At 30.0% G+C, this 27,279-nt stretch overlaps 9 protein-coding genes and 2 non-coding genes across 11 annotated transcripts; 6 read left to right on the top strand and 5 right to left on the bottom strand.

The window, feature by feature from the left end:
* Positions 1 to 585: 585 nt before the first annotated feature.
* TBLA0E02140 (phosphatase 2A regulatory subunit B56 family protein) lies at positions 586 to 3,429 on the top strand (the record flags this gene model as incomplete). Its single annotated transcript, XM_004180738.1, has 1 exon — positions 586 to 3,429. The coding sequence occupies one exon, from the start codon at positions 586 to 588 to the stop codon at positions 3,427 to 3,429; it is 2,844 nt and encodes a 947-aa protein (XP_004180786.1).
* Positions 3,430 to 3,960: 531 nt separating this feature from the next.
* FUN14 (Fun14p) lies at positions 3,961 to 4,554 on the top strand (the record flags this gene model as incomplete). The annotated part of the gene is made up of 1 exon (XM_004180737.1): positions 3,961 to 4,554. The coding sequence occupies one exon, from the start codon at positions 3,961 to 3,963 to the stop codon at positions 4,552 to 4,554; it is 594 nt and encodes a 197-aa protein (XP_004180785.1).
* Positions 4,555 to 4,671: 117 nt separating this feature from the next.
* On the bottom strand, positions 4,672 to 5,310 carry ERP2 (Erp2p; the record flags this gene model as incomplete). The annotated part of the gene is made up of 1 exon (XM_004180736.1): positions 4,672 to 5,310. The coding sequence occupies one exon, from the start codon at positions 5,308 to 5,310 to the stop codon at positions 4,672 to 4,674; it is 639 nt and encodes a 212-aa protein (XP_004180784.1).
* Positions 5,311 to 7,801: 2,491 nt separating this feature from the next.
* On the top strand, positions 7,802 to 7,889 carry TBLA0Etrna4P. The gene is given in 2 exon segments: positions 7,802 to 7,838; positions 7,853 to 7,889. It is a non-coding gene; the product is annotated as a tRNA-Pro (tRNA).
* A 1,799-nt stretch (positions 7,890 to 9,688) lies between these two features.
* Positions 9,689 to 9,761, top strand: TBLA0Etrna5T. Its single transcript has one exon. It is a non-coding gene; the product is annotated as a tRNA-Thr (tRNA).
* An 813-nt stretch (positions 9,762 to 10,574) lies between these two features.
* On the top strand, positions 10,575 to 11,228 carry RPL40A (ubiquitin-60S ribosomal protein eL40 RPL40A fusion protein; the record flags this gene model as incomplete). Its single annotated transcript, XM_004180735.1, has 2 exons — positions 10,575 to 10,582; positions 10,850 to 11,228. The coding sequence occupies 2 exons, from the start codon at positions 10,575 to 10,577 to the stop codon at positions 11,226 to 11,228; spliced, it is 387 nt and encodes a 128-aa protein (XP_004180783.1).
* Positions 11,229 to 11,440: 212 nt separating this feature from the next.
* TBLA0E02100 (hybrid sensor histidine kinase/response regulator) lies at positions 11,441 to 14,863 on the bottom strand (the record flags this gene model as incomplete). The annotated part of the gene is made up of 1 exon (XM_004180734.1): positions 11,441 to 14,863. One exon carries the CDS (start codon positions 14,861 to 14,863, stop codon positions 11,441 to 11,443), a length of 3,423 nt encoding a protein of 1,140 aa, XP_004180782.1.
* Positions 14,864 to 17,092: 2,229 nt separating this feature from the next.
* Positions 17,093 to 19,342, bottom strand: ATG32 (mitophagy protein ATG32; the record flags this gene model as incomplete). The annotated part of the gene is made up of 1 exon (XM_004180733.1): positions 17,093 to 19,342. One exon carries the CDS (start codon positions 19,340 to 19,342, stop codon positions 17,093 to 17,095), a length of 2,250 nt encoding a protein of 749 aa, XP_004180781.1.
* A 1,378-nt stretch (positions 19,343 to 20,720) lies between these two features.
* NOP56 (snoRNP complex protein NOP56) lies at positions 20,721 to 22,262 on the top strand (the record flags this gene model as incomplete). The annotated part of the gene is made up of 1 exon (XM_004180732.1): positions 20,721 to 22,262. One exon carries the CDS (start codon positions 20,721 to 20,723, stop codon positions 22,260 to 22,262), a length of 1,542 nt encoding a protein of 513 aa, XP_004180780.1.
* Positions 22,263 to 22,654: 392 nt separating this feature from the next.
* Positions 22,655 to 23,469, bottom strand: PBA1 (Pba1p; the record flags this gene model as incomplete). Its single annotated transcript, XM_004180731.1, has 2 exons — positions 22,655 to 23,407; positions 23,464 to 23,469. The coding sequence occupies 2 exons, from the start codon at positions 23,467 to 23,469 to the stop codon at positions 22,655 to 22,657; spliced, it is 759 nt and encodes a 252-aa protein (XP_004180779.1).
* A 223-nt stretch (positions 23,470 to 23,692) lies between these two features.
* NRP1 (Nrp1p) lies at positions 23,693 to 25,387 on the bottom strand (the record flags this gene model as incomplete). The annotated part of the gene is made up of 1 exon (XM_004180730.1): positions 23,693 to 25,387. One exon carries the CDS (start codon positions 25,385 to 25,387, stop codon positions 23,693 to 23,695), a length of 1,695 nt encoding a protein of 564 aa, XP_004180778.1.
* Positions 25,388 to 27,279: the final 1,892 nt, after the last annotated feature.

The raw sequence follows: 27,279 nt of genomic DNA, 5'->3' as shown, positions 1-27,279 counted from the left end.
TCTCGCGTGGGGCATTGCTGTTCCGGGTTGTTTGTGCCGGGCAATGTATTCTCATTTCTTCTTCCTGTGGTGAAAGTTTCAGCAAAACACACTATGACTACTACTCTGGACAACAAGCAATGCTGGACCATTACCACTACCAATAGCACTCCAATAGCACTATCACAACCTTGACCGTACGGACATTAGGTCTACCGGGATCAATCAATCGAATTCGAATATGGCAAGGTGGTCTCAACGATCACAAGATATTATTGGTATTGCTTTTGTTTCATTCTCGTTCTTGTTCTTACGTCTCTGTAACCTTTTTTCATTGGTCAGTTGCATTTTATATAACAGGAAATACTGGACATTAGTATCTGTAACTTTATAATCACAGTCATTATATCATCGAAGTTTTGTATTTGCATTCTATTTTTATAATATATTTCTTTTTCCCCCACTCTTTGCTGCCTTTCACACTAATACCTGGACACTCCTGTGTATAAAACGCATCATTTCATAACGTACTACCATTAGGACACTCGCCATCTCTTCGACGATCTAATATCAAGAAAACTTTCTTTTATCATACCCACAGACAATATGATGCGTGGATTTAGACAAAGACTTATGAAAAAGTCGTCTTCAAATTCAAATAACGCAACCACACCTGCTTCTTCATCCTCCTCCTCCTCCTCATCTTCTTCTACGACTTCTAGCAAGAAAAATTCAACAACTTCAAACACTTCAGCCACTTCTTCCAGAAAATCGGTTGAAATACAAAGATCCAACAATAGTACCATGTCCACAGCCTGTAATACATCATCACCAGCTTCTTCTACTTCCTCTAATAACAGCACTTCATGCAATACTTCTACTAGCAATACCAAGATTAAAAGAAGTTCTTCTAATAAAAACATGAAAAGTTCATCATCATCATCATCTTCTTCTTCTACATCTTCAAAAAAATCTAGAAATAAAAGTTCTCATAATAGGACTGCAACTCCTATTATTATTAAGCCTCCTGTAGTTGACATTTCTGTACCTATTGAGCCACTTTCAGTAGAAACTGTTACTCCGCCATCAAACCGTACTTTGCAAGTAGCTACAGATATCACTAATTTCAACACTACATCGGTCACCACTACTACGACTAATACCACAAATAATAACAATAACAATAGTAATAGTAATAATAGTAATAATAATAGTAATAATAATAGTAATAATAACCAGCCTTTGGTTTCTTCCCCATTGGCAAATAATATAGAATCGGATAGAACTCCAAATAACATTAACAATAGTATGTCACTTCCAGCAGGAAATTTAAATTTAACTCCAAATTCAAATCAAACCTTAAATCCAAATCCAAATAATATTCCTGTCTCATGCCCAAGCCCCTTAATGGATAGACCAAATAATTTTGCAGACTTAGGTGTAGAAAATATTATGAAGACTCCACAGAGACATGCTTCTTCTAGATTTGAAAATTCAAAACATACTCAAATAAGACAATTACAAAGATTCGATCAATTAACCAGTCAAGATCAGGTAATTCCCTTGTTTATTGAAAAAGTTAATCAATGTAATATTCTTTTCAACTTTAATGATCCTAGTTTCGATATTCAGGGGAAAGAGATTAAAAGATTAACATTACAGGAATTAATAGAGTTTATCATCTCCAATAGATTCAATTATACTTTGGAATTGTATAATGCAATCATAACAATGTTTAAAATTAATATTTTCCGTTATATATCCCATTCAAATACAAGCATTGATTCCATTGATCCACCAATCTTTGATCCAGATGATGATGATCAATTAAATGAATTAGCTTGGCCTCATATGCAAATGGTTTATGAATTATTTTTAAGATTTATTGAATCGCCAGATTTCAATCATCAATTGGCCAAGAATTTTATCGATCATAATTTCTTATTACGTTTATTAAATTTATTTGATTCTGAAGATTTTAGAGAGAGAGATTGCTTAAAAACAACTTTACACAGAATTTATGGGAAATTCTTAAGTTTAAGATCATTTATTAGACGCTCTATAAATAATATTCTATTGCAGGTCATTTATGAAGATGAAAAATTTAATGGGATTGCTGAATTATTAGAAATCTTAGGTTCTATTATTAATGGGTTTGCCTTACCATTAAAGGAAGAACATAAAATTTTCTTAATTAGAATTTTAATTCCATTACATGAAGTTCGTTCTTTAGCTTTATTCCATCCACAACTAGCTTATTGTATTATTCAGTTCCTAGAAAAAGATCCTACATTAACTGAAGAAACTGTAATGGGTCTTTTACGCTATTGGCCCAAGATTAATTCAACAAAGGAAATTATGTTTTTAAATGAAATTGAAGATATTTTTGAAGTTATTGAACCAATGGAATTCATTAAAATCCAAATACCTCTTTTTGTTCAACTATCAAAATGTATCCAATCTTCCCATTTCCAAGTAGCTGAAAAAGTTTTAAGTTATTGGAATAATGAATATTTCTTAAATTTAATCATTGAAAATGCTGATACTATTTTACCCATCATTTTCCCAGCATTGTTTGATTTAACTGCAAATTTGAAATTAGATTCGTCAAATTTAAATGGTAATAATTATAATAATTCTGAAGAAATGTTAGACCCTTACATATTGGTAGAACAGGCTATAAATTCCGGTTCTTGGAATAAAGCAATTTATGCAATGGCGTTTAAAGCTTTAAAAATTTTCTCAGAAACAAATTCTCAATTATATGAAAATTGTAATTCTTATTATTTACAACATAAGGACGAAAAATTAAGAAGGGAACTTTATTATAAAAATTCTTGGAAAAAATTGGAATCATTTGTGGCTGATTTACAAAGGGATACTCCTTCATCCTCTGAGACAATGACAGGCTCTCAATCCCCAACTGACATCAATATGATCAATGCGAATCACATTGACCAAAATAATACTTTTCTAATGATTGATGACAAGGAAATCAAAACAGATGAATTACAAATATCTCCTGTACTTTCAAAATCTCCATCTCCTGCTTCGCTTTTAGATTCCCCAACTGATGACCTAAAAGAAAAAAAATCGTTATTAGAAGTAGCCTCTGCCGCTACAGCTACAGATACTACATTAGCTACAAATGATCAATTATCTAAAAAGGAAGATTCTTCAGTTACTTCAACAGTTATAAACGATGACGAATTAACTTCAAAGAATTCATTGTCAAAAGATATAGAAATATCTTTTTCAAGGGAAACTCGAGATGATGAAGATGAAGATGATTATGAAACTTTCCATGATGTTAAGGACCATAATGATCAAAAGAATATTTCATTAGAAAAGACTATAGAACAAGATATGCCAATATCTCCAACAACAAATAAAAATACGCCAGACGAAATTACAACAACCACTGAATTGCATACAGCTAGAGTACTATGAGAGTTTATCGTCTTACATTTATTTAATATTTTGATTATTTATGAACTTGCTTTTTCTATCGTGACTTTACTCTCTTTTTATATTTGTTCCTGCTGTTTTGGTGTTTAATTTCTTGTTTTTTCCCCTTTTATTATTATTTTCTCCACACTTTTCATGTTTTTTTTTATGTTTGTTTTAAATTTATTTTTTTCCCCCGTCGTTACACTCTGGATTCCTATATATGTTTTTTTATATACTTATTTCCTGTTTTATTTCCTTTATTTTTTATCACATTTTCATATTGATCCATATACTAATCTCATTCTATTAAAAGTGATCAATAACATGGTTAATTAATTTTTAAAATATATTTATTTGTGTACATATTTTATTGGTATCATATAATAAAGCTTATTTACCTTCTATTTTTCATATTCTCCGAGATCACAAACCTTATTAAAAAGGTAGAATTATTTCTTTTTGACTTTTAATGCAAATTCTTGTTATATTTTTCAGCAAAACTTTATTACTAGCTCAAAATTAAAATATAGAATGCCTATTTCATGGTCAAACTTATGCCTAGTGCCCAAAACTTCATTTGTTGTTGGGCTGAATTCAATCACTAAAAGATCTTTAATAATACCATCATCATCAATAATATTTCAATCAAAATTAATATGCCCCAACATTTTTTTTAAAAAACAATCGAAAAATCACAATAATAAAAATCGTATCTTACTTTTGACTAGTTCAGTATCTTTCTCTTGGTATATATTATATCATACCCCTGTTTTAAATGACGACCTCAAAAATTCAATGGAAGAAAAGGAAATTGATAGCTTCCTTGATAATCAAGAATATCGTCATCAAAAGTATAACCAACTTTGCTTTGGTTCAATCTTTGGAATTCTTTTAGGCCTGATCTTTAAAAAAATTTCTCATGGCTTAATTTATTTAGGCATTTCAACAAGCTTGATCTTTAGATGGCTAAATAGTAGAGGTTTCATTAATAACAAAGCGATTAGAAACTATTTAGGTGATACAATGAAAATTAATATTAAACAAAATTGGAATTGGATCTTCAGAGCTGGTTGGTTTAAAATCCCATTTATTTTGACTTTTGTTATGACTGTTTATAATATTTAATAATAGTGCAGACATGTCCAAGTTGCTATCTTTTTTGTATCATATTTATATTTATTTATATAGTCATATATTCATTTATCTAATGTTCTCTATATTTAAGTCAATGATTGATTTAAACTAATAGCGTTGACCTCTCTTGAAAAAAAATTGAATAATTAATGATTGAACAATTGAAATAGTAATCATCAATGAAATAATTGTAATGGAATACCAAGTCAAACGACTTTTAGTAGATTCAACAGTGTACAGATTTCTCCATTCCCTTGCTCTCAAATAATCATTCATTTTTCTAATTTTTTCTAAGGATCTTTGAATTTCATTTAAAGAATTTTGAGCTAAAGCATCTTCCATATCATTTGGATTGTTTTCTAAACCTAATTCAGTATCTTCTTTAATTCCAATTAAAAATTCGACTTTTTTCGATGCTGTACCGTAACTATTACTTAAGCAAAATTGATAAGAACCTAAACCATAATTAGTTAAAACATATTCACCAAATTTTGATTGTTTTTCATCGATAATTTTGCTATTAGTTGGTGAGAAAACCTCACAATCAATTTCGAAATTACCACCATATAAGACTTGGTAACGAACTTCCAAGATTGCATTTGGATCTGTAACATCGTAATAAATACATTCTTTAGAAAAAGCGGGAAGAGTTAAATCAACTGGAACTTGAGGTGAATTTAGAATAGTTGCAAAAGATATATTTAAACTGTATAGTAGGAATAACGATAGCTGTATAATCCAACTCATGATAGCCTTACGTGCAAAATATGAATATTAAATGGTAATATATATCTTTGTTGTGACAGATTTCTGTTTAGAAATAAATTTATTCTAATTAAATATAAGGTGTATATTTTATTGAAGAAAAATTCAAAATCATAAACTTCAATCGTTCAGGTTATTTGATGTTATTTACAGATCTCGTTAGCTATCATTTTTTTTATTGATACATATTTTCCAGGCGTTGTTTTCATTTCCAAGTTCCATTGAGAAATTCTCAATTTTCGCGTTCTGTTAAGATTCATTCATACAACCATTCTTGGGCTAAATAATTACCAAAATAATTTGTTCCTAAGGTTAAATGAAATTCCTGCTTAAATAATACAGGCTGTCATCAATTTCAGAAACAGTTTTACTTCTTCTATGCGTATTAAAAATGGGGAGTATTACCTCTTAGAATATATAAGCATAACTCGATCTTGTAGTACTTGAATAATATTTTAGCTAACCATTATGGTTGAAAGAAGGATACAAGAAAAATAGTTCATGTAAATTTATATCAGATAACATTCATAAACCATCCATTACTATATTAAACATGACATTATTCTAGTAAGTCGTAGTGGCGAAAGCACTTATGCTGATATATAATAGCACAAGGATTATTATGCTTTAAATAATAAAGGTAAATGATGTAGATGAGCTACTCATACTACCTGCATATTGTGTATTAACCTTTAGCTTTAGAAATTCGATGTAATCTACCGTTAAGATTTTCTTTAACAGTTATGGTATAGTATCGTTTCAGTTTCTCTTAAAGTATAACATTTCCAATTATATTGATTAGTACAACTTGTTTAGATTTATCTTGGATATTAATGGGAGTACGAAACTTCTATTTAAGGTAAAGATGAATTTTACACCCTCTACAAAAGTTTTTCCTTTTTAACGTTAAACAAGAAGCAGTTCCATCTCATATTTTGTTTAAATATATAATTAATGTTAGCGATTGATACGCCCTTATTTAAAAAAATATTAAAACAATGTCTATTCATTTGTAAAACATTATTTATTACCTGTATGGCATCCTGTTTGTTCACTTTGCCTTTCAGTTTTTGTGTCTCTACAGAGATACCAGACTTGTCCTCATTATATCTAGTATAAAAGCGATTTCACATAATCACTTTCATACATATATGTTGAGATTTTTTATTTGAAAATTTTATTAACGTATATATCTATCTATTTATCTATTATTATTAGTAGTAGTATGATTTAATTCTGGAAAATAACTACGTGAATTTTCTTATATTTATTAGGATACATTAATACACATTCATAAGCTCTAGGAGTTTAAGTTGCCTATTAATATAAGAAATAAATTTATTTAGAACTAAAGTATCTTCAATAATAATACTTATCTAATCTAGATTGTATAAAAAACATAATTTATAGAACAATTTTACTGGAATTGTAGGGAGTTTGACATTATTAAATAATGATGTTTTTGATGTAATTTTTGATTACTTCTTTTACTTACTCTATAAACATCTATATTCATTTATAAAATATACTTTTTATAGCAAAATAAAATAAGCACCGCTCATAAATGTTTTTTAATCCTAAAGGAAAAACTCTATAAACATGGTATAAAGTGAAGGTGAAGCTTACCACCTGTTGTATTTTATCTTTGTGTTATTTTAATATTTTCTGTTGTATTCTAACAAGCATTAACGTGTCAACCAAGACACGTAACTCATGAGTTGAGGTCTAACCTTTGTCTATAGCTCTATATATTCTGGATATAATGGAACCAACCTATTTGGATCTATACTCTATTTGTAATACCACACTTTGTTGTAGACATATGCTAAACAATAAAAAGTAATGTTCTCAAGTTTAGGCTTTAAGCAAACGATCACGTAATCCGATGACTACGAGTCATATAATCGTACAGTCGTGCGTTCACGCAATTATACGACTATGTGTCATAATATCATGCAATTGTGTAATTGCTTGACAAGTTAATAAACTAATATTTAGGATAAATAGTTCTATTTGAAAACGTACAAATAGGGCTACTTATCCATCAAGAATTCATAAGTTTATAGTTCCTTCATATTAATTTTACTGGGATTCAAGAGAGTTAGAAATTGTTATACAGTGTTTAAGATGTAAAGACGATTACTTTATTTAGACATATATAGTAAATAATATAATTAAAATGAATATATTTCTTAAATAGTGTTTTTCGATATAAACAGAAAAACACATTTTAAATAATAAGTCACGTGATACAAAGTCTTTTACCACTTAATAGAAAATGATATAATCATATTCCAGCAAATTTTATAGTTATAAGAAAAACAAGTTATTATTTAAGTACAAGTGGTACTCCAGCTTTTAGTGTAAAAGTCCAATAACTCAAGAATAGTTCAGGTTTGTGTAAACCCTAAGCCCTTATTAGTATCGTCCCCAGACAACTACAATAACTACAACACATTTTCAACAAAAAGAAGGGCGTGTGGTCTAGTGGTATGATTCTCGCTTTGGGTTGTTCAACATAAATATGCGAGAGGCCCTGGGTTCAATTCCCAGCTCGCCCCTTTCTTTTTTAAAATATTTGGTTGAAATCACGTGCCATGTGTATTGTACTTTCTTCTTATGTTTCAACAAAGTTTACTGAGCCAAATAGTCGCAAAATAATATAATTCAGTCTTTTTAAATGATAATACTATAGGCTGTTGCCATAAAGTAGTAATTTTTTAACAATATAAAGAGTTTATTATTTTTTTCGATATTTAACTAGCTCGCCATATTGATAATTATATTTTATTGCCAGTAAATAAAGATCTTTACCTCTTAGCATTAAAGCCATGCTTTCTTCGATATAGTGTACTTATTACTTTCTTAATCATTTGAAAAAATAGCATTGATATTAAACTTTTATTGGCGGTAAAAGCTACGAAACAACGTCAGAAAAAAAGGCAAAATAACCATAAAATATGATAATTACGGCTGTCTTTTTTAGATGGTAGACAGTAGGTATACTATATATACGGAACTTTAGAGAAAGAAAAAGAAGATACAAGAGTCACCCAATATTTCTTTTTTATATATAAAGTATTTTATAAATTGTAATCTGCAACAGCTAGAGTTTAAGTTATATGCTGTAAAAAATCAGTAGTAACACCTCAGTCTGTATGCAAAATTTGAATTAAATGCCACTTGTTTCATACAGGAGAAATAGAACACCAAACCTTTAGAAAAGCTTGCGATAATATATACGTAACTATGAAAGAAACTGTTCAAATATAGTGATGTAAAATAAAGTTTGACCATAAACTATCAATATGTAGTTGTACCCATACCAACAACTATGGTACTGATGATATTGATTTGCTATACCTTTTTTTCGCAACTGAACATCTGGATAAGATTAGATTAGCGAAATTCTAAGCTGTAATTGCAGTGTGCCTGCCTGATATAAGCCTCTGTGATTCATAGAAATATGTTAGTGTTTGCTATAGGCTTACTACAACATGAAAAGTTCATGATAATTATAGTATATATCACACAAGCTTAAAGCTTGACAGTCGAGAAAGAATTTTCTTTAGGTGTAGTCTAATTACTATTTGAACAGTCTCAAAACCAAGAACTCGTATCATTCTTACCTCATAGTTATATTATTTCCAAATTACTTGATTTACGTATAGTTGTTTAATGATATCTTGTAAATACCATCAAAGCCAGAAGACTCTACAGGAAATTTTGTTGCATTCATCTTACAAAATAATAAAGATATACATGAAGTATATAAAAGAAATAATCCAGCTTATATTATTATATTACTCATAAAAAAGTCTAATTCTCCGAACTCTAGTTCACAAATGTGTTTACTTTAAACAAAAATTTTGTAGTAATTCTAGTTCTTATTGCTAAATCTTTATTAAAACACTTGAAATATCAAAATCTATTCTTCAGAAACATTATCATTTTCTCTGACTTGTTGAACTAAATGAAGCTTGATAATTGTTATAATACGAGACCGACAGGACAGGGATGGTGTTTCAGAGTTCGGATGGTACTGAGATCAGTGGTTACAGGTTGTATTACACAAGATTATTGTATCTCCCCTTGGTCCTTCTCTATATAGTATATAATAGCATATTGATCTATACATGCTCCTTATATACTTCTTTAGAGCTGGATAGTTCTGGGTGTATAGTTACAAGATACGGTACACTCATTGAAACCTGGGTGTCATTCTTACTAATAGATGTTTCTCAGTTGTGGTCAGCTGATCTGTCCTCTCTCGAGGCTTCTTTTGTACTGATTTCTTGTAAGTATTACGTGAAAGGTGATGGTGCTTAGACGGTTTTACAGCAACATCCCAAGAAAAGCAGCTTTCATGGCCAAGTTGGTAAGGCGCCACACTAGTAATGTGGAGATCATCAGTTCGACTCTGGTTGAAAGCAATTTCTTTTTAGAAAATTTTTGCTCATCACGTGATCTAATTGCCATCAATCTGGATATAACTTTCTGGATCAAGGAAGACTTATCTTGTTTTAGGATGGTACCAATAAAACCCTCCCAGTTTCCAAGAATGGTCAGCTACAAAAATGGCGCCTTTTAGGACAAAGTAATTGTATATATCAATCAACCGACCAAATACAGTGTATGGCTTAAAACATCTATCTATAGCATTTAAATTAAATTGGAACTTTGTTGTGCAACATAACTTGAATTTTTATTTCTATAAAGTCATTTTGAGATTCTTGAGATATGTTGGTAGACATTACTTCTATATGTTATCAGATAAGGTTTCAGATAATCGGAATAACTCGGAATAATATCCTCGGAATAATATCCTCGGAATAACTCGGATGCCACGTGCTAACTTTTCACCCGTGCATCTGAAAATGTTATTCCCTGTTGCATCCGGACACCTTTTATCTTCTTTTTTTGTACCGTATACATACAAAAAATAGAAAATATCCGAAATTGAAAGTAGCACGTGGTGCACGCAGAGTGAAAACTCAGCCCGAATTCCGTCAAACCCCGGGTAACAATTTTCTAATACCGAAATCGTCCAGCAAGCAAACGAACGCAGCAAGATCGGACTCTTGGTAAGTGAAATTTTAATCTTTTGCCATACTGTGAAATATTCTATTGGAAGTAATAGTGTAAAATAAAATATACATTATTTAAAAGATATCGATAAAAAGTGCATTTTTATTGCATGCCTGCTATTTTATTATTATTTAAATAAGATACCTGTAGGATTCAAGATGCAAATGTATGTATAATAACATTTGAAATAAAACTTAACATTGTGGAGAATTTGAGGTGTTTGACCTGTAGTGATTGCTTTATTTCCAGCAAGTTCAAAATGTTACTGAAAAATTTTATGAGAAAAATGTCTATCCATTAAAACAAAGGATATAATCTATCATTTATCACTCGACAATGTTTATTATTTATTTGATTGGAAACGTTCTTAATTTACTAACAATAATTAAATAATATATTTGAGATATTTTATTTCATTAATTTTTTTATACAGTTTCGTCAAGACTTTAACCGGTAAGACAATCACTTTAGAAGTTGAATCTTCTGATACTATTGACAATGTCAAATCTAAGATTCAAGACAAAGAAGGTATCCCACCAGATCAACAAAGATTAATCTTTGCTGGTAAGCAATTAGAAGATGGTAGAACTTTATCTGATTACAACATCCAAAAGGAATCTACCTTACATTTAGTCTTGAGATTGAGAGGTGGTATCATTGAACCATCCTTAAAGGCTTTAGCTTCTAAATACAACTGTGAAAAATCTGTTTGCAGAAAATGTTACGCTAGATTACCACCAAGAGCTACCAACTGTAGAAAGAGAAAGTGTGGTCACACCAACCAATTGAGACCAAAGAAGAAGTTAAAATAGTCGTATCGCTCAGTACATTCATCTGCGTTATATTTACTTTTTTATTCTCCATTATTAACTCTCACCCAAAACATATTTTATATTAAATAATTATATACATTGTATTATTTAATTAATTTATTTTAAAGAAAAAATGAAATAGATATATTTATTATATGTCATTTAAAGAATATTACTATTATATATTATACATTCGTTAGTTTTGCAATTGCTTATAAGTCTTGTTGAAACTCCTCCAGTAAGGTATGCAATGCTACTCTCTTGATGGGTTTCTCTATAAACCCATCCATACCTGCATCACGACACTCTTTAATATTACTTTCATCGGCAAATGCTGTCAGAGCAACAATTTTACCTTCATATTTTAATTCTTGTCTAATCTTGGTAGTACTTTCAAGACCGTCCATCTTGGGCATTTGTATATCCATGAAGATGATGTCATATTTTTTATAACTTAGTAAATTTTTTTTAACTTTTTCAAACGCTTCAATACCATCAAAGGCTAATTCAATATCACTAATATTTTCTAATTTTAACATTCTTTTGATAACTTCTTGATTGACAAGATTGTCTTCTGCAACTAGAACTTTTAATTTACTTGGGATACCTTTATTGCAATGATCAATATCATCTATCTCATTTGCTTCAACTTTTTGTGCATCCATTCTGGTTTTTTGCAAAACTGATTTATCCAAAGATGCTACAGTGGAATCGTTTTCTGCTTCACTGAATGAATCATCTAAGCCCACTTCATTGGTAGAATTACTTTGAAGACTATTCAAATCACTATGCGTTTGACTGGAAGATGTAATGCTTACAGGAGTATCTTCAATAATATCAATATCTACACTAGAGTTAGTATTATCGTTATGGTCTTCCTCATTATCATCATTATCCTTCTTCGTTCCTCCAACTTGTAAAAGCGGTATTGTATATATAAATTTACTACCTTTACCTAGCTCACTTTCTAATTCCAAAGTGCCTTTCATCATCTCACATAACTGTTTACAAATTGATAATCCTAGACCTGTACCACCGTATTGTCTTGATAAAGTTTGATCACCTTGAACAAATGGTTTAAATACACTATCATGTAAATTTTGATCAATGCCAGGTCCATTATCAATGACTTCAAATCTAATGACCCATTTTTTATTTCCTTCAATTTGCTCTAATGCTTTAATATCGTTAATATCACCATCTCCTTCTCTTTTAATCAAACGATTAAACATTAAATTGTCGTACATCTTTGATGATTCACTATCAAGACTAATTGAACTATTGTTCACTGTACTAACATTACTATTTCTTCTAGAATCAGCGCCTGGGTGTGTATGAGTTCTTGTATTGGTATGAGAGTAAGGACTTAGATATTGATTTGTGTTGGACTCAATCCTAGCACTATTATTTGTGGTAGCGGTATTCATGTTAGTAGTAGATTTTGTAATTTTGCATCTAATTTTAGATTTTATCAGTTCCCCTGATTCGGTTACAATTTGTGTTGAAGGTTTTATACAGACTTTTGAATAGTTCTCAGTTTTACTTTCTTCTTCGTCATATTCACCTAGAAGATACATATTTACTTCAACTTTACCATTTACTGTTGGGGTGAATTTAATCGCATTTGAAATTAAATTCATTAAAACTTGTAAAATTCTATTTGAATCACCATAGAATAATAACGATTTTAAAAATTTCTTTGGTAGTAATCTAATAAATAATTTTACTTCTTGTAATTGGATTAATTTATTGAAAATTGTCTTTATTTGGCTTGTAATCTCAATTATATTGAATTCTCTATATTCTAATTTTGTTTTATTTAAAACATTTTTAGAGAAAGTTAATAATTCTGTTAAAATATTTAAAAGTAATTCACCAGATCTAAAGATTAATTTTAAACCATCTTTAATTTTCTTAATATCATTTTCTTCTAAGGAAGTACTTGTCATTCCTAATATACCATTTAATGGAGTTCTTAATTCATGAGAAATATTTGCAATAAAAACCGTTTTAGCCTCGTTTGCTGCTTCTGCTTGAACTTTTGCCGCTTCTAATTGTTTTGTTCTTTGATGAACTCTTTTTTCTAGTAATGCATAATGTTCATCTAATGCATTTGACATGACATTGAAAGTATCAGTTAATTCAGTCAATTCATCATCAAATAATTTTCTATAAACAGGGACTTGAATTTCATCAAATTCAGATAATGATACATGTGTCGAAACAGATACATTTCGTCGCAGTCTATTAAAGTCTTTGTTATTAGTATTATTAGTAATAGTGTTATTACTATTCAGAGTACCACTATTGGCATCACCTCTAGTTCTACCTGATTTTTCATCATGAATATTACTGTCGCTATTTTTAAGTGTTGGAGTTGAAGAGATTAATTTACTTTCATATGTATGATCATCATTGCTATCATATGTATGATCATCATTGCTATCATCAAATGAATCATCGTTTAAATTTCGTAAACCTCGTCTTTTTGTAATTAATTCACTTGCCCTTTGCAATCGAACAATTGGTTGTACTGCCCAATATGATAATGGCAAAGATATTAAAAATACAAATACTGCAATACCAACTACTGTACCACAAATAATTTTTGTTAATTTACGTGATTCAGAATAAAATTGATGATCAGGCAATGCTACCACTGCAACCCATTTACAAAGTGGGAAATTTGTTGGTGCATAGCCAATTGCATAATTTTTTTTGTTTACCAATTTAACTTTTTTTTTGGATCCACTCTTATTTTTATCAAAAGCTCTATATTGGAAGGTGCCATTTTTAATAGTTTGTCTTTCATCAATAATACTATCGTCCAAATCAAATGGCGGAAATACAAAATGGAAATATCGTGGTAATGTATCATTTGTGTATATTGCACTCAATAGAGCTGTTGTAGAATCTGATAGCCCTGCTGTGTCATTAAACACACTTTTTAAACTTTCTGCAGACATAACTACAGTAAGATAACCGTATATATTAGATTGATTACCAATTTTTGTTGCCGTAGAATATGGGCCACTGATTGGTAAAGACATCGACATTAAATATTTGGTTGAATTTAAAATTGGGTCCGTTAAAATTCCAGTATTGTTAATTAAGGGCGGGATAGTAGTATTGGTGGAAGATAATGGTAATAATCGCGATAAAATGGAAGGTTCAACATTTGAACCTGATTCATTATTTGTGGAATTCATTATACTTTTCAAATTTTTGTCATAAATCATTGTATAATAAAATAAATCAGAGGTACCAACAAATTTATCCAAAACACTTTGAGATTCAATAATACCAGAAGCATTATGCATCCCGGTATGATTACTAAATACCATTGTTTGAATTGTGTTTCTTGATGCAACCCAATAACATTGATAATAAAGATAATTTAACGTTTGATCAATTTGTGAAGATTTTAATTGAGATGCAATGTATAATCTATTAACATTTAAATCCTTATAGTGTGTAGTGAAATAAACACCCGTAATGATAGCCAATGTTGTTAACGATATGATTGCTACAATGCAAACTAATATTGTTAATTGAGCTCTCAAACTGAATCGATAAGGTGGTTTGACCGTCTGTTTATTCATTTTCAATTTGATCTTCCATGACGGAAGTCTCATTGTCAAATGAAGAATATTATTTTAAGAGATGATCCGTTTTGTTTTCTTTTTATCGTGCTTAATTTTTGGCGTTGTTTATGTACAATAAGTGTAGTTGTTTTTTGTTTTTATTTGATTTTAAAACTGTTCAGGCTTCTTCTAGCAGATGAACATGAAAAATTCTTAATTCAACGATGATGAAGTATTATATTCTTAATCCTTCTCTTGTATTTGATAGACTAGTTACTCTTGTTATTCCCCAAACATCAAATAAACCCTTAAAACCTATAAATATAAATAAATGTGATATTAGAAGGTTGATAAACAAGGTCAAAAAACTGTACAATACCCAAAATCTACCCTCAGCGGTTACCACTTGGTTACCCTAAATAACTGTCGTTTACAAAATCAAGAAGAAAGGGTTAAGGTTGAGCTTGAGCCCTAAAAGTTAACTAGATTAAAAATAATTCATGAAGACTCTTTTTTTCTCGATGATTCCAAGCCTGATTGAAAAATTCTAAAATTCCGCCTTTGTGGCTTTTATGAAAATGAACCACCGAGGGGCACAAAGAGTCCTGCAGTGAACCTTTCGCGATGTGCCGTTTTTCCGTAAGTAGAAAGTCCGAGCGCTGATTAGGGTTTGCAGGGTTTATTATATTTTACATTAGGATATTTAGGGTTGGCACATGACAGTAAATGGGGCCAAAAGGTATATAAAAGGTATATAAAAGCCATAGGGGGAAAAAAGGCAGAGCTTTTAGAAATTTGAAGAAGCTATTGTTGGGAAAATTAGAGAAAAGATAATCATAATTACAGATACGAGTCCTAAAATGATGTGTTACAAAGCAGAACTCTTCATTGCTTTGAGCATACCCTTCTTAAAGCCCTGACTTATAAACGATAAATGATTAAAGACAAGTTAATATTTACTTAAACTTCAGAAGAGATAAAAAACGGTAAACGGAGTTGTATATATTCACAAGGTAGTTTAACAATGTAAACTTTTTTTGGTACAAATTTATAATCTTGTATGAAGTAAACATGAAGTATCTACAATCACTGTTAATTTCCTAGATAAAAAATAAGCACTTGAATTGGAAAAAAAATTAGAAATTAAAATATAAAATGCCATTTTCGAACTTTAACAACAATAATAATTCTGCTCACTCTAATCGATTTGAAAGTGTTGGTAGAGTCGACCAGTATTATAATGCTGTGAATGGTGGTACTGGAACGTTAGTTATTCAAAGTATCACAATATCTGTGGTTCGTCCAACTAATACAATATTGAAGATAGTACCCCAAGCAGTTCCCAAAGTGAAGAAACTACGAGTACTGATGACAGCTCAGGAAACACTTTTTATTACTTTCTGAATTATACGCCTAATGACTTCAGTTTTAGTTATAAAGCTCCAGACTTCACTGCTTCTCCTGAAAGAAATGATAGTGAAGAATTAGTTGATTATTCAGGTGTCACTACAGTTAACTCTTGGTCTTCAACAAACTCTGTAGATAACTTACTTAATTTTTCTACCATCATTGATACAGAGTGTTATATCAATAGTCTTTATGGGGGAAATTTTTATTCTAATAGTACAGATATCGAAGCTATTTCAGATATTGATTTAGAAAACATTGTAGAAGAGGATTATGAGGATGAAAAGAATGACTAACTATTTAGCTAAAATGGAAGATGGTAAAATTATGGGGGAGAATAATAATAATAATAATAATAATAATAATAACGTTGATCAAGAAAATAATAGTAGAGGTATAGATTTAAAAAGTAGTACTGATTCAACTAGTTGTTCCTTAGTACATGCATTCGAAAGTGCTGACCCCTATTTGTAATAAGAAGGTTTAAAAATCATAAAATTCATGTAATAATATCACCACGAAACTAATATTATTTTCAGAATTGTTGATTTCAAGAACTTGTTTGAAACACTTAATTACTTATTTCAATGTATATTGAAATGTGTTTTTTTTAAAATATATCTTTTTTTTCCAAAAATTAAATTTTTAAAATAAAGTTACGTATAATTATAGTAAACAAACAAAAATAAAAACTTATATAAAGATATAAACTTTTTTCCTCCTTGAATATATATATTTTTTATAACCGAAAGAATTAAAATAATCCAAGTAAACCATTATCTTATGAACTATAAATTTTTTTTTCTTTTTCTTTTTCTTTTTTTTTGTATTTTTTTTTAAAAGCCTTTTTTCTCAAAAATTTAATTCATTAAGTCACAATAGTACGAAGCCTAAAGCAAGGATCATTGCAGGATCTTCATAAAAATTGTATTTACTAGGGAGAATTTGGTCAACTCCATTAAGACCTTGTGGACTATTCCAAATTTGTTTTGTTGTCCAATTTAAATTCCGTAAAGTTGTTTTTAACAAAAACAAAGAATTGGAAAATGTCTCTTTGACTTTTTCACCTACATAGTGACAGGTAGTAGATAAGTTTTCTTCCATAGAATATGTAGTTGGTGAAGGAATTGGTGTATCACTGACCGTGGGTGTGACAGATTCTGATATAAGTGTATTTATGCCCTTTGATATTGATTCGCTTATATTTGAAAATATAGTAGAAGCATAGTAAGAAAGACAGAATCCTAATCCTACACCAACAGATAATGATACCGTCCAATAGATAATTTTTTTCAGTTTCTTAGTGTATGTATTTTGATTATTATTAGTTTTCCATGAATTCTTTGGAAAATCTTCAACTGTTGCGTAACATTTTAATTGCTCTATAGTTTTTCTCTTTTTCTTTTTCGCTGAGGAAACATCTTCCTTTCTATTTGTTGAACTAGATATCCTCATATTTTTTGTAGTAACTCTAGAGTCTTTGAGTACGGAATTTGATGAACTAGTAGAAAGTTTTGATTTTTTCACTCTACGCTTTAGATTTGCACTAAAGTTTGGTGATTGCAAAATATCAAAATTGTCTGCTTCGTCATCACCAGAATTACTTTCATAATCGTTATGGTGCAAATGACGACCATCTCCATTAATACTATTATTATTATTGTTAATGTTATTGTTTGACTTGTCTCTTGTAATCTCTAGTTCTACATTCTTTGATAAATCATTTAAATGCAAATATAAAGTATTCATACCATCTCGATTAGTACCAACAATTGGTGGATAGAGTAATGAAAGGTCTTTCGTTTTAATATAAGGTTTTAGAATATTCTTAACTTCATTGATTTGACCCTTTTCACAAATTGGTATAATTGGTTTTTTATTCATCGAATATTTATCAATTTTATTTAATATTGATTTAAAATCCGTCAAATCATGAATAACAATCGCTATTCCTGCATAATGCTTAAAATTATAATCGAAATTATTTGGTGGCAACTCAAATAAATATTTATATGAAGTTGGTATATTTTGATAGAAAGTTAAATTTTGATTTGACCCTAATATTAAAATTCTAAATTTCCTGAAAGTATTAGTCCAAGATAACTTAGGCATTATAAAAGAATTTGAAGAAGATGTCATACTTTTTGTTAAGTTCAAGTTATTATAACTGTTAGTAATTGTACTATTAGATTGATCATCATTATCTAACGAGTTTGATAACACTAAATGCTTAATTTTTAAATCGATATCATTATTAAATTCATTGTTTAAATTTTTAGAGTTTGAATTTGAATTATCTTTGAAGATTTCTAAAAATGATGTAGTTAAAGTATCTTTCGAAGATGTCATGGAAGAATCAAAATTATTATTATTAATACTATTATTCATACTGATATGTAAGTTTGAATTTGAATGTTGCATATGACTAAGACGGGTATCATTTGGAGTGAAAGTACGATATTTCGGATAATATTTTGAAGTTTTCATATTAAATAAATTTTTTGCCTTCGGTGTATCCTTATTTTTACTATTGATTTCATCATCATCATCATCATCATCATTATAATCAGTAGTGCCATTTTTTTTGGTTCCATTAGCGGGGGTTGGGGATAATGATATGATATTATTATTTGGATTAATGAAAGACGAATCTTCTTTTACAGCCGAATTCACCCTTAGATATGTGTTTAAAGAAATATTATCTTGCTCCTCTTCTGATGAATCTGTGGATGATAGTATACCAACTGTATTATTATTAATATTATTAATAGAGTTCGAATCCTTTACATCCAAAGGAGAATAATCCGGAGTTTGAATTCTTTGCCAAGAATTAGATAAGCTTTGAGAAAGCTCCGAACTTTCTTGATTTTCAGAATTAATATCGTCAACATTCATACCACTTAACTCTAACCTAATTTCATTTAATGGTGAAGTAGGATTATCTGGCTGTAGAACGTTAGTCACTGTTGCTTCATTACTATTTTCTTGTAAGCTATATTTTGCATTCTCCAACAATTCGATTAATGAAAAATGAGGATCTAAGAAACCCCTTTTATCATAATCCATAGAACCTGAAGATGAATTAGACTTGCCAGTGGCGTTAGCATCTAATTGTTCAGTCATTTTATTAGAAATATTAGAAGTACTGATAAGCGCATTTTTTTTTTACCAAGTGTTGGGGAAGCGCTGGACGATGTAATCGAACGAGTAGGTGATATAAAGTTTTCAGACATCATTAGCCTACCAAAGTTAATAGTTTATCTTATCCTAGCTAGCCGAATCAATATCAGATATATTTATTCCCAAGTTAATATTAAAGGCAAAAGCAATAACGATTATTGAATTTGCAATTAGTAATAGAATAAAAAAAAATTGAAATAAAGAATATCAAATAATAGCAACTAAGCAATACCAGTTATATAAAATAAAATATAACAATAATGGTTTAATCAAAGTGCTAAAATATTTTCCTATTTCACTCTTTTGCCTTTCTCTGGTAATCGTAAATTTTATTATATATATATGTGTATATATATATATATATATCCGATAGTATCTTATTTTAGAACAAAAAACCTTAGAAAATCAGACTCCGATATCTTACTAAAAACTAAAATTCTTCACACTTATACTCTCTTAGTCAAATAACTGTTAGGTGCAAATCCTTTACGGTTCTAAAAAAATTAAACTTGGGAAATATTACTCTAGCCCTTATCTCTAAGTCTATTTATATCGGTTTTTTTTCTATTTCCCAGGGACTCCAATACTCCAAAATTATTTCACCTCTTTTAAGGCTTACTTTTATCAGATCATTACATCGCCAAATTTTGTGTTTGGCGCCCTTAATCCGGCTGTGCGGAGTGTCTCAAAAAGTAAAAGAAAGAGAATTTGGCACGTGATAGTCAGGCAAGAGTAGGATTATATACTACAAACAGAATCCTAATAGATTGTGAAACTTATCTATTGTCAAGATTTGATTGTGTTGTGTAGAAAGAGTAATAATGTTGATATACGAAAAAAGGTGAAGTTGATACCAAATTGAAAGTATTCCCAGGTGCGAACATTTAAAAAAAACATGTTGGATTAGATAAAAATAGATGGAGTTCCAACAAAATAAATTTCAATAATACGTCATGGAAATAGTATGTTGCGTTATAGGCACTGTTATGACACTTTGAACATTTGTGTCGTTTGGTCACGTGTGCGATTCTATTTTTTCGTTCAAGGTGATGAAAAGTTTTTTTTTTTTTTCAATTTTTGGACAAAATTTTCAAAGCGAAATTTTTCTATGAAAAAAAAAATTGCGATGAGCATTGAAAGATGTGAAAATTTCTATTAACCATCCGTATTGAATAAGATCTTTTCTCGATATTATTGAATATAGTAGTGATACTCTTTATAAAAAAATCATTAGTCTTTTTAATAATCACTGCACCATAAATTAGGCTATCAGGATAAGTGCAAGGCTATTTTTTATTTTCTACAACCATTCAAGTAAAAAATGTCTGCTATTCAATATTTATTATTTGAAGAACCAACCGGTTATGCCGTCTTCCAAGTTAAATTGCAACAAGATAATATTGGTTCTAAATTAGCTGAAGTTCAAAAACAAATCAACGATTTTGCTTCTTTCACCAAGTTAGTCGAACTAGTTTCCTTTGCTCCATTCAAAGGTGCAGCTGAAGCTTTGGAAAATGCCAATGATATCTCTGAAGGTTTGGTTTCTGAAAATTTGAAATCTTTATTAGAATTGAATTTACCAAAGGGCTCTGAAAAGAAGACTGTTATCTTAGGTATCTCTGATAAAAACTTGGGTCCATCCATTAAGGAAGAATTCCCATACGTTGATTGTATCTCCAACGAATTAGTCCAAGATTTATTGCGTGGTATTAGACAACACGGTGAAAAATTATTCAAAGGTTTACAACAAGGTGATTTAGAAAGAGCTCAATTAGGTTTGGGTCATGCTTACTCCAGAGCCAAGGTTAAGTTTTCCGTTCAAAAAAATGATAATCATATCATTCAAGCCATTGCCTTATTAGATCAATTAGACAAAGATATCAACACTTTTGCTATGAGAGTCAAGGAATGGTACGGTTGGCATTTCCCAGAATTGGCCAAGTTAGTTCCAGACAATTACAAATTTGCCCAATTAGTATTATTTATCAAAGACAAAGCTTCCTTAAACGAAGAATCCTTACATGACTTGACTGCCATCTTAAATGATGATGCTGGTATTGCTGAAAGAGTTATCGACAATGCTCGTATCTCTATGGGTCAAGATTTATCTGAAACCGACATGGAAAATGTTTGTGTCTTTGCCAAGAGAGTCGTTTCCATTGCTGATTACAGAAAACAATTATATGATTATTTATGTGAAAAAATGCATACTGTTGCTCCAAATTTATCCGAATTAATTGGTGAAGTCATTGGTGCCAGATTAATATCCCATGCCGGTTCTTTAACTAACTTATCTAAACAAGCCGCTTCTACTGTTCAAATTTTAGGTGCTGAAAAGGCTCTTTTCAGAGCTTTAAAGACTAAAGGTAACACTCCAAAGTATGGTCTAATTTACCACAGTGGTTTCATCTCTAAAGCTTCTGCCAAAAACAAGGGTAGAATCTCAAGATACTTAGCTAACAAATGTTCTATGGCTTCCAGAATCGATAACTACTCTGATGAACCATCCAGTGTCTTTGGTGCAGTTATGAAAAAACAAGTGGAACAAAGATTGGAATTCTACAGTACTGGTAAACCAACTTTAAAGAATGAAGTTGCCATCCATGAAGCTATGGAATTATATAACAAGGATAAACCAGAATCTGAAGAAAAGGAAGAAGAATCCTCAAAGAAGAGAAAACGTGATGCATCTGATGACGAAGAAGAAGAAGAAGAAGTTAAGGCTGAAAAGAAGGCTAAGAAAGAACCAAAAGAAAAGAAGGAGAAGAAGGAAAAGAAAGAAAAGAAGGAAAAGAAGGAGAAGAAAGAAAAGAAAGAAAAGAAGGAAAAAAAAGATAAGAAAGAAAAGAAGTCTAAGAAATAAATAATCTTTTAGACAACTCATTTTATTTTCCAATGGCTTAAATTACTCTCCTTTATCTATTTTTTTTTTAAAAAAAAATCATAATTCCATATTTTCTGAAGTTCCAATTTGTATATTAATAACAACTGACATGAAGTAGACAAAGTTTTTTTTTCACATAAACAAAAAAAAATATTAAAAACATATTTAATTGTGTATATGTATGATTACGTATGTAAATATCATAATAAAATTTCCAATATATATATTTGTTTTCTAGAGACTGTCTTGCATCAATTCTTCTCATACCTCTATATAAATTTCATTCGCATATTTTTATGATTACCAAAAAAAAATAAATACAAATGCTAAACTGTAATCTATTATTTTATATTGAGAAAGGAGACGCTAAGTTAAATATATAAACCAGATTGAGTACCAATTGTAGTACCCGTTAATCTCCAATTCCGATAACATTCTTTTTCATAGAGTTCTAAATTTAAATTTGAATCTATAGTTTTAACAATCCTACCTCCTTCTTTAATTAAAAATTCCATTGTTTCTAATGTCAATTTTTCGAAACCTAAAGGACCTTCACTTGGAACAAGAAACCCATTGAATTTACTATTTGCAGTTAATGATAAATCTGATATTATTGATCCAATAAAACCTGTTATGAATTCTGGTGGTATTAGAGTACAGTTTAAATGATTTATTGTTTTAATCTTCGAGATTCGGTCGGATGTACCAAATATTAAGAATTTTAATTGATTACCAAACATGGTGCAGATGGTTTTAGAAATAACGTTTAAAAATATTGGACACACTTGCATAACATTTTCATCGACAATTATTATTAATGTTCTTTCGTTACATTTATAGATGGGGGTTTTTACTAGGTGGGCGGTAGCCTCACTTACATTCAATTTAACTTCTATGTTGCCTAAGCTAGTGAAGTTCAAAATCTCTTTTGGAAACAATGGCATCAGTACACGCGTGGCTACAATAATTTGTTCATATATGGTTATATCTTGCAATGTATCTGGTACCTTTACTAGTGGTAAAGGGGCTTCTTGTAAGGAATCTGCATTACGATGATTTGGTGGAATTGCAGCTAATGAATCAACATGATGTCTTGGTTCAGCCCATTCGTCCCATTGTTTGAACTATCAATTAAGTTAGTAAATTATGAATAATATATAAAGAAATATAATTGACATACCAACATGTTTGTACTTTTTTATTTATTTTTCGTAATCTCAACTATATTTTGATAATCAAAGTGATTTTCGAATTATCACCCACTGCTTTTATAAGAGGCGAAAATTTCACTTATTAATGAAAATTATTAGATGCAAAATAAAACTATTTCTTTATATAGATGAATGAATTTTAAAAAATTATTAAATGTGATGCAATAATTATTATGTTTAAGTAAGGCTAACATATACTTAAGATGAGGAGCTTATACTATTGATGGATGAACTCGATACATTGTTGCTTAAAGGAGTAGCAATTTGAGTATCCACTTGCTTTGTCTTATTTGATTGTCTATTTTGCTGTACATATCTATTGTAGTTACTTGAATTGTAGTTATTCGAATAACTGTTCGACTGATATCCAGATTTAGGACCACTACAACGTAAACAAACTATATTTTTGGCAAAATTATGATATCCACAAGTAAGACATTTCCAATCACCTGCTCTGAAAGGGACATTTGAACCATTGCTTGCAGCCATATTATTATAACGTGAATTATAATTATTAATGTTAATACTATTATGACTATTATTAGTATTGTTATTGTTAATATTAGAATTATTATTATTACTGTTAGTATTATTACTATTATTATTATTAGTAGTAGTACTACTGCCGTTATTATTATTATTATTATTATTATTATTATTATTATTATTATTATTATTATTATTATTATTATTATTATTATTATTTTGAAAAGAATTTAAATATAAATGTCTTTGAAGATCTTCGAAATAATTGTTATTAGATTTATTTTTATTATTTGGAGTATTATTGTCATTCTTCTGTGAAGACCCCACAGCTTGCTGTTGTGGGAAAGAGCATCTAAAACACGCAGTTCGTCTTTGGAAATTAGAAAATCCACAAGATGGACAATTCCAATCACCAGGTCTTGGCTTATTTTTACTCTGTGGAAATGGTGTTAATATTGATTGGATTCTTTCCATTACTTTTGGCGAAGAAGGCTGAATTTCCACTACATGTTCCACTACTCTTGGCTGTTTTGTATTTGCAATATTTGATAAAATTGAGTGTCCATTTAATGTTAATACATCAATAGCTTCTTTATGAGTAGAAAAGACAATAAAACCAGAGATGCTGTCAATTTCCTCAACATACGGGCTATTATTAACACACCAATTATTATTAATAATAGAAGTATCTTCTAATATATTTTTGACAGTCCAAAATCCAATTGGTCTAACACCGAATTGGGTGAACCATGTCTCTAACTCACTTTGAGTTGTATCTGGCGGTAAATTGTTCATATATAATACTGTGGAACTAGTCTCGATAAAAATATCCCAGTCTAATTTAGAATCGTAAGGTGAAGTTAATACTTTCTCTTGATCATCTTCAGTTGTACATTTCTCATGTAACTGAACTAATACTTTGGATGCGAGACTAATGGAGGAAAGTGTTTCCACGGATGGGATATGTAATAGAGTTGCCAGTTGTTTCAAATCTTTCAGTTTACGAGGATCTCTTGTTTGAACTAGCTCTTTATGGTTTACACACCACCTATCAAATTCCTTCCACAAATCGAATATTCTTGGGTATTTAAAAAAAGTTGGCAAGGTGTATTGCTCATCCTTTGCCTGACGTGAAATTGTGACACGTAAATCCCAAGTAGAATTCAGTGAACATAAGACAAAATCTTCTCCATTAGGGAGATTTAACTCAAGGTCTTTTTGTAAAAGTGCAATGGATTCAGATAGTGGAAGTGTTGTACAATCTATGTTTGGAATTTTGTCATCGGGGAAAGAGGCCTGTAGTGTCGATTGGTTTATGAATTGATATGATATGTTTATGATTTTTGTATGATCTTTTGGTGCTTCTGCATCGTGTGCGGTTTGCAGCTCTATCAGAGTATAGTACATTTGTTGAGGTTTTGTGATTTGTGATGAGTCTTGTTAATTTTTTTTTTTAAACTTTTTTTTTTTCAAATAGAATTTTCCAAAATCATGCCAATGCGACACGAGATGAAAAGCGGTTAGAATATTGAATTCATGCAAGGCAAGATGCATATGTAAAGAGACGTCATAATTGACTATAGTAATAAAAAAAGTAGCAATAAGAAGAGAAATATCCTGTAATCCTAATAAATCATACACTAATTATTTAAAACCTTTTAATTAATCTGGGTCAGAAAAATAAGCTCACTAGCTTCTAATCGAAGCGATAGGTTCAGAAGCATATATTTATACATAATTAAATATAATGTACCAACTGGATAAATGAACTTTTATATTCACTTTAGAATTCATATAAGCTTTATGTTTATAAATTATTTTTGAAATTAATATTAGCGCTCTTACTATATTGTACATGATCATCTTATACCAGTTCTCTCTAATACTCAGCATATTTGATTAATATTTGATAAGTTAGCAACAGTGATTTGTATACGACCTCTTCTGCATGAACTTGTCTTTCCTATTTGGCCAACTGACTTCAAATATTATTGCCCCTACACTCATTCTGATTTCTTTCTAAGCTTGCCATTTCTGTACACTTTTTACTGTAGAAAAGAAAAGAATAATGCCATTTCTTATATGTATTTACTGAAATATCTCATTTATAACAGTCTCTAGTAGTTGTGCCATTATTATTAATATAGAGAAAATAGAAATATCTGAAGCGGGGACATTACAAGATTTTAGCCCTCACCTCATTGGGTTGCTAGTTACTAATCAAGCTCAAACTTCTAGAACTTCCTAACCAAGTTCTACCAAAAGCACCCATGTAACAAGAATACATGCTGTACTTATTACCCATCACCTTTTGCTCAAGAAAAAAACAATATGTATTGAAGTATCTGTTGAATCATAAAAAATGTGTTCATCTTTTATGCCCATCAGAATGACTAGCATATAAGTGTGTGACTAACAAACACAAAAATACCCATTATCAATATGGAATACCAACATAATGATGACATAAACATATAATCAATACAAGTAATTTAAAACATTTTTTTTGTCATACCAAGCCAAATTACTCTTCAAATAATCCCCCTTCGAAATATTTTTATACCATTTTTCGATGAATTGTACATTAAATACAAAAGTTGTAAATCAAACTTGTATTTAAACGCCCCCACTCCGATTATTTAATGGATTTTTAATGTTTCTCAAACATTACACGGAAACTTTTCAGCTGGTATTAATACTCTTTGTTTGATCTGAATGAAAAATTACATAGTAAAATGAACTTGAGCATAAAAATAAAATAAAAACGTCTTGTGTGGATAATTGTGGGAATTCACAACCTCAAAAGATCTAAAGTTCGTTGCTAGGGAAACATCACACTGCAAAGAGGTTATCGAATTATTCTTTTTACATTTAAGTAGACAAACTCTTGACCTTTGTGTTTAAAACTTCATATCAAATATCGAATGAACAAGCATATATAGGCTGGTTAATGAGAGTGTGTGAAATAGGATGCTTGTTATTTGTCAGAAATTTCCCAGTTGTTACCAGGTTATTTCTGTAACCCGAAATAATTTGTTACAACAAAACCCCGGATGCTGACAAAAAAATATTTCAGACAGCTCGAGAAAAAGAGATAATGAGGTTTCCAGTTTGTTTCTTTTCAGTTACCAAGTCCCATTACCCTAACTTTCTTATATTTTTATTACAACCTGTTAGACGAAAATATTGTCTAGAAAATAGTTTTGCTAACAAATGAGTACTTAGAATTTCTCATTTGTAACTTACTTGTTTCTGCTACCGGACTTTACTTTTTGCAGACCAAACAAATTCTCGCAACT

The sequence above is a fragment of the Henningerozyma blattae genome, chromosome 5 (genome assembly GCF_000315915.1).
Source record: "Henningerozyma blattae CBS 6284 chromosome 5, complete genome".
Classification (NCBI taxonomy): domain Eukaryota; kingdom Fungi; phylum Ascomycota; class Saccharomycetes; order Saccharomycetales; family Saccharomycetaceae; genus Henningerozyma; species Henningerozyma blattae.
The sequence above is the reverse complement of the archived record's forward strand: the minus strand, read 5'-3'. Positions and strand labels throughout refer to the sequence as shown.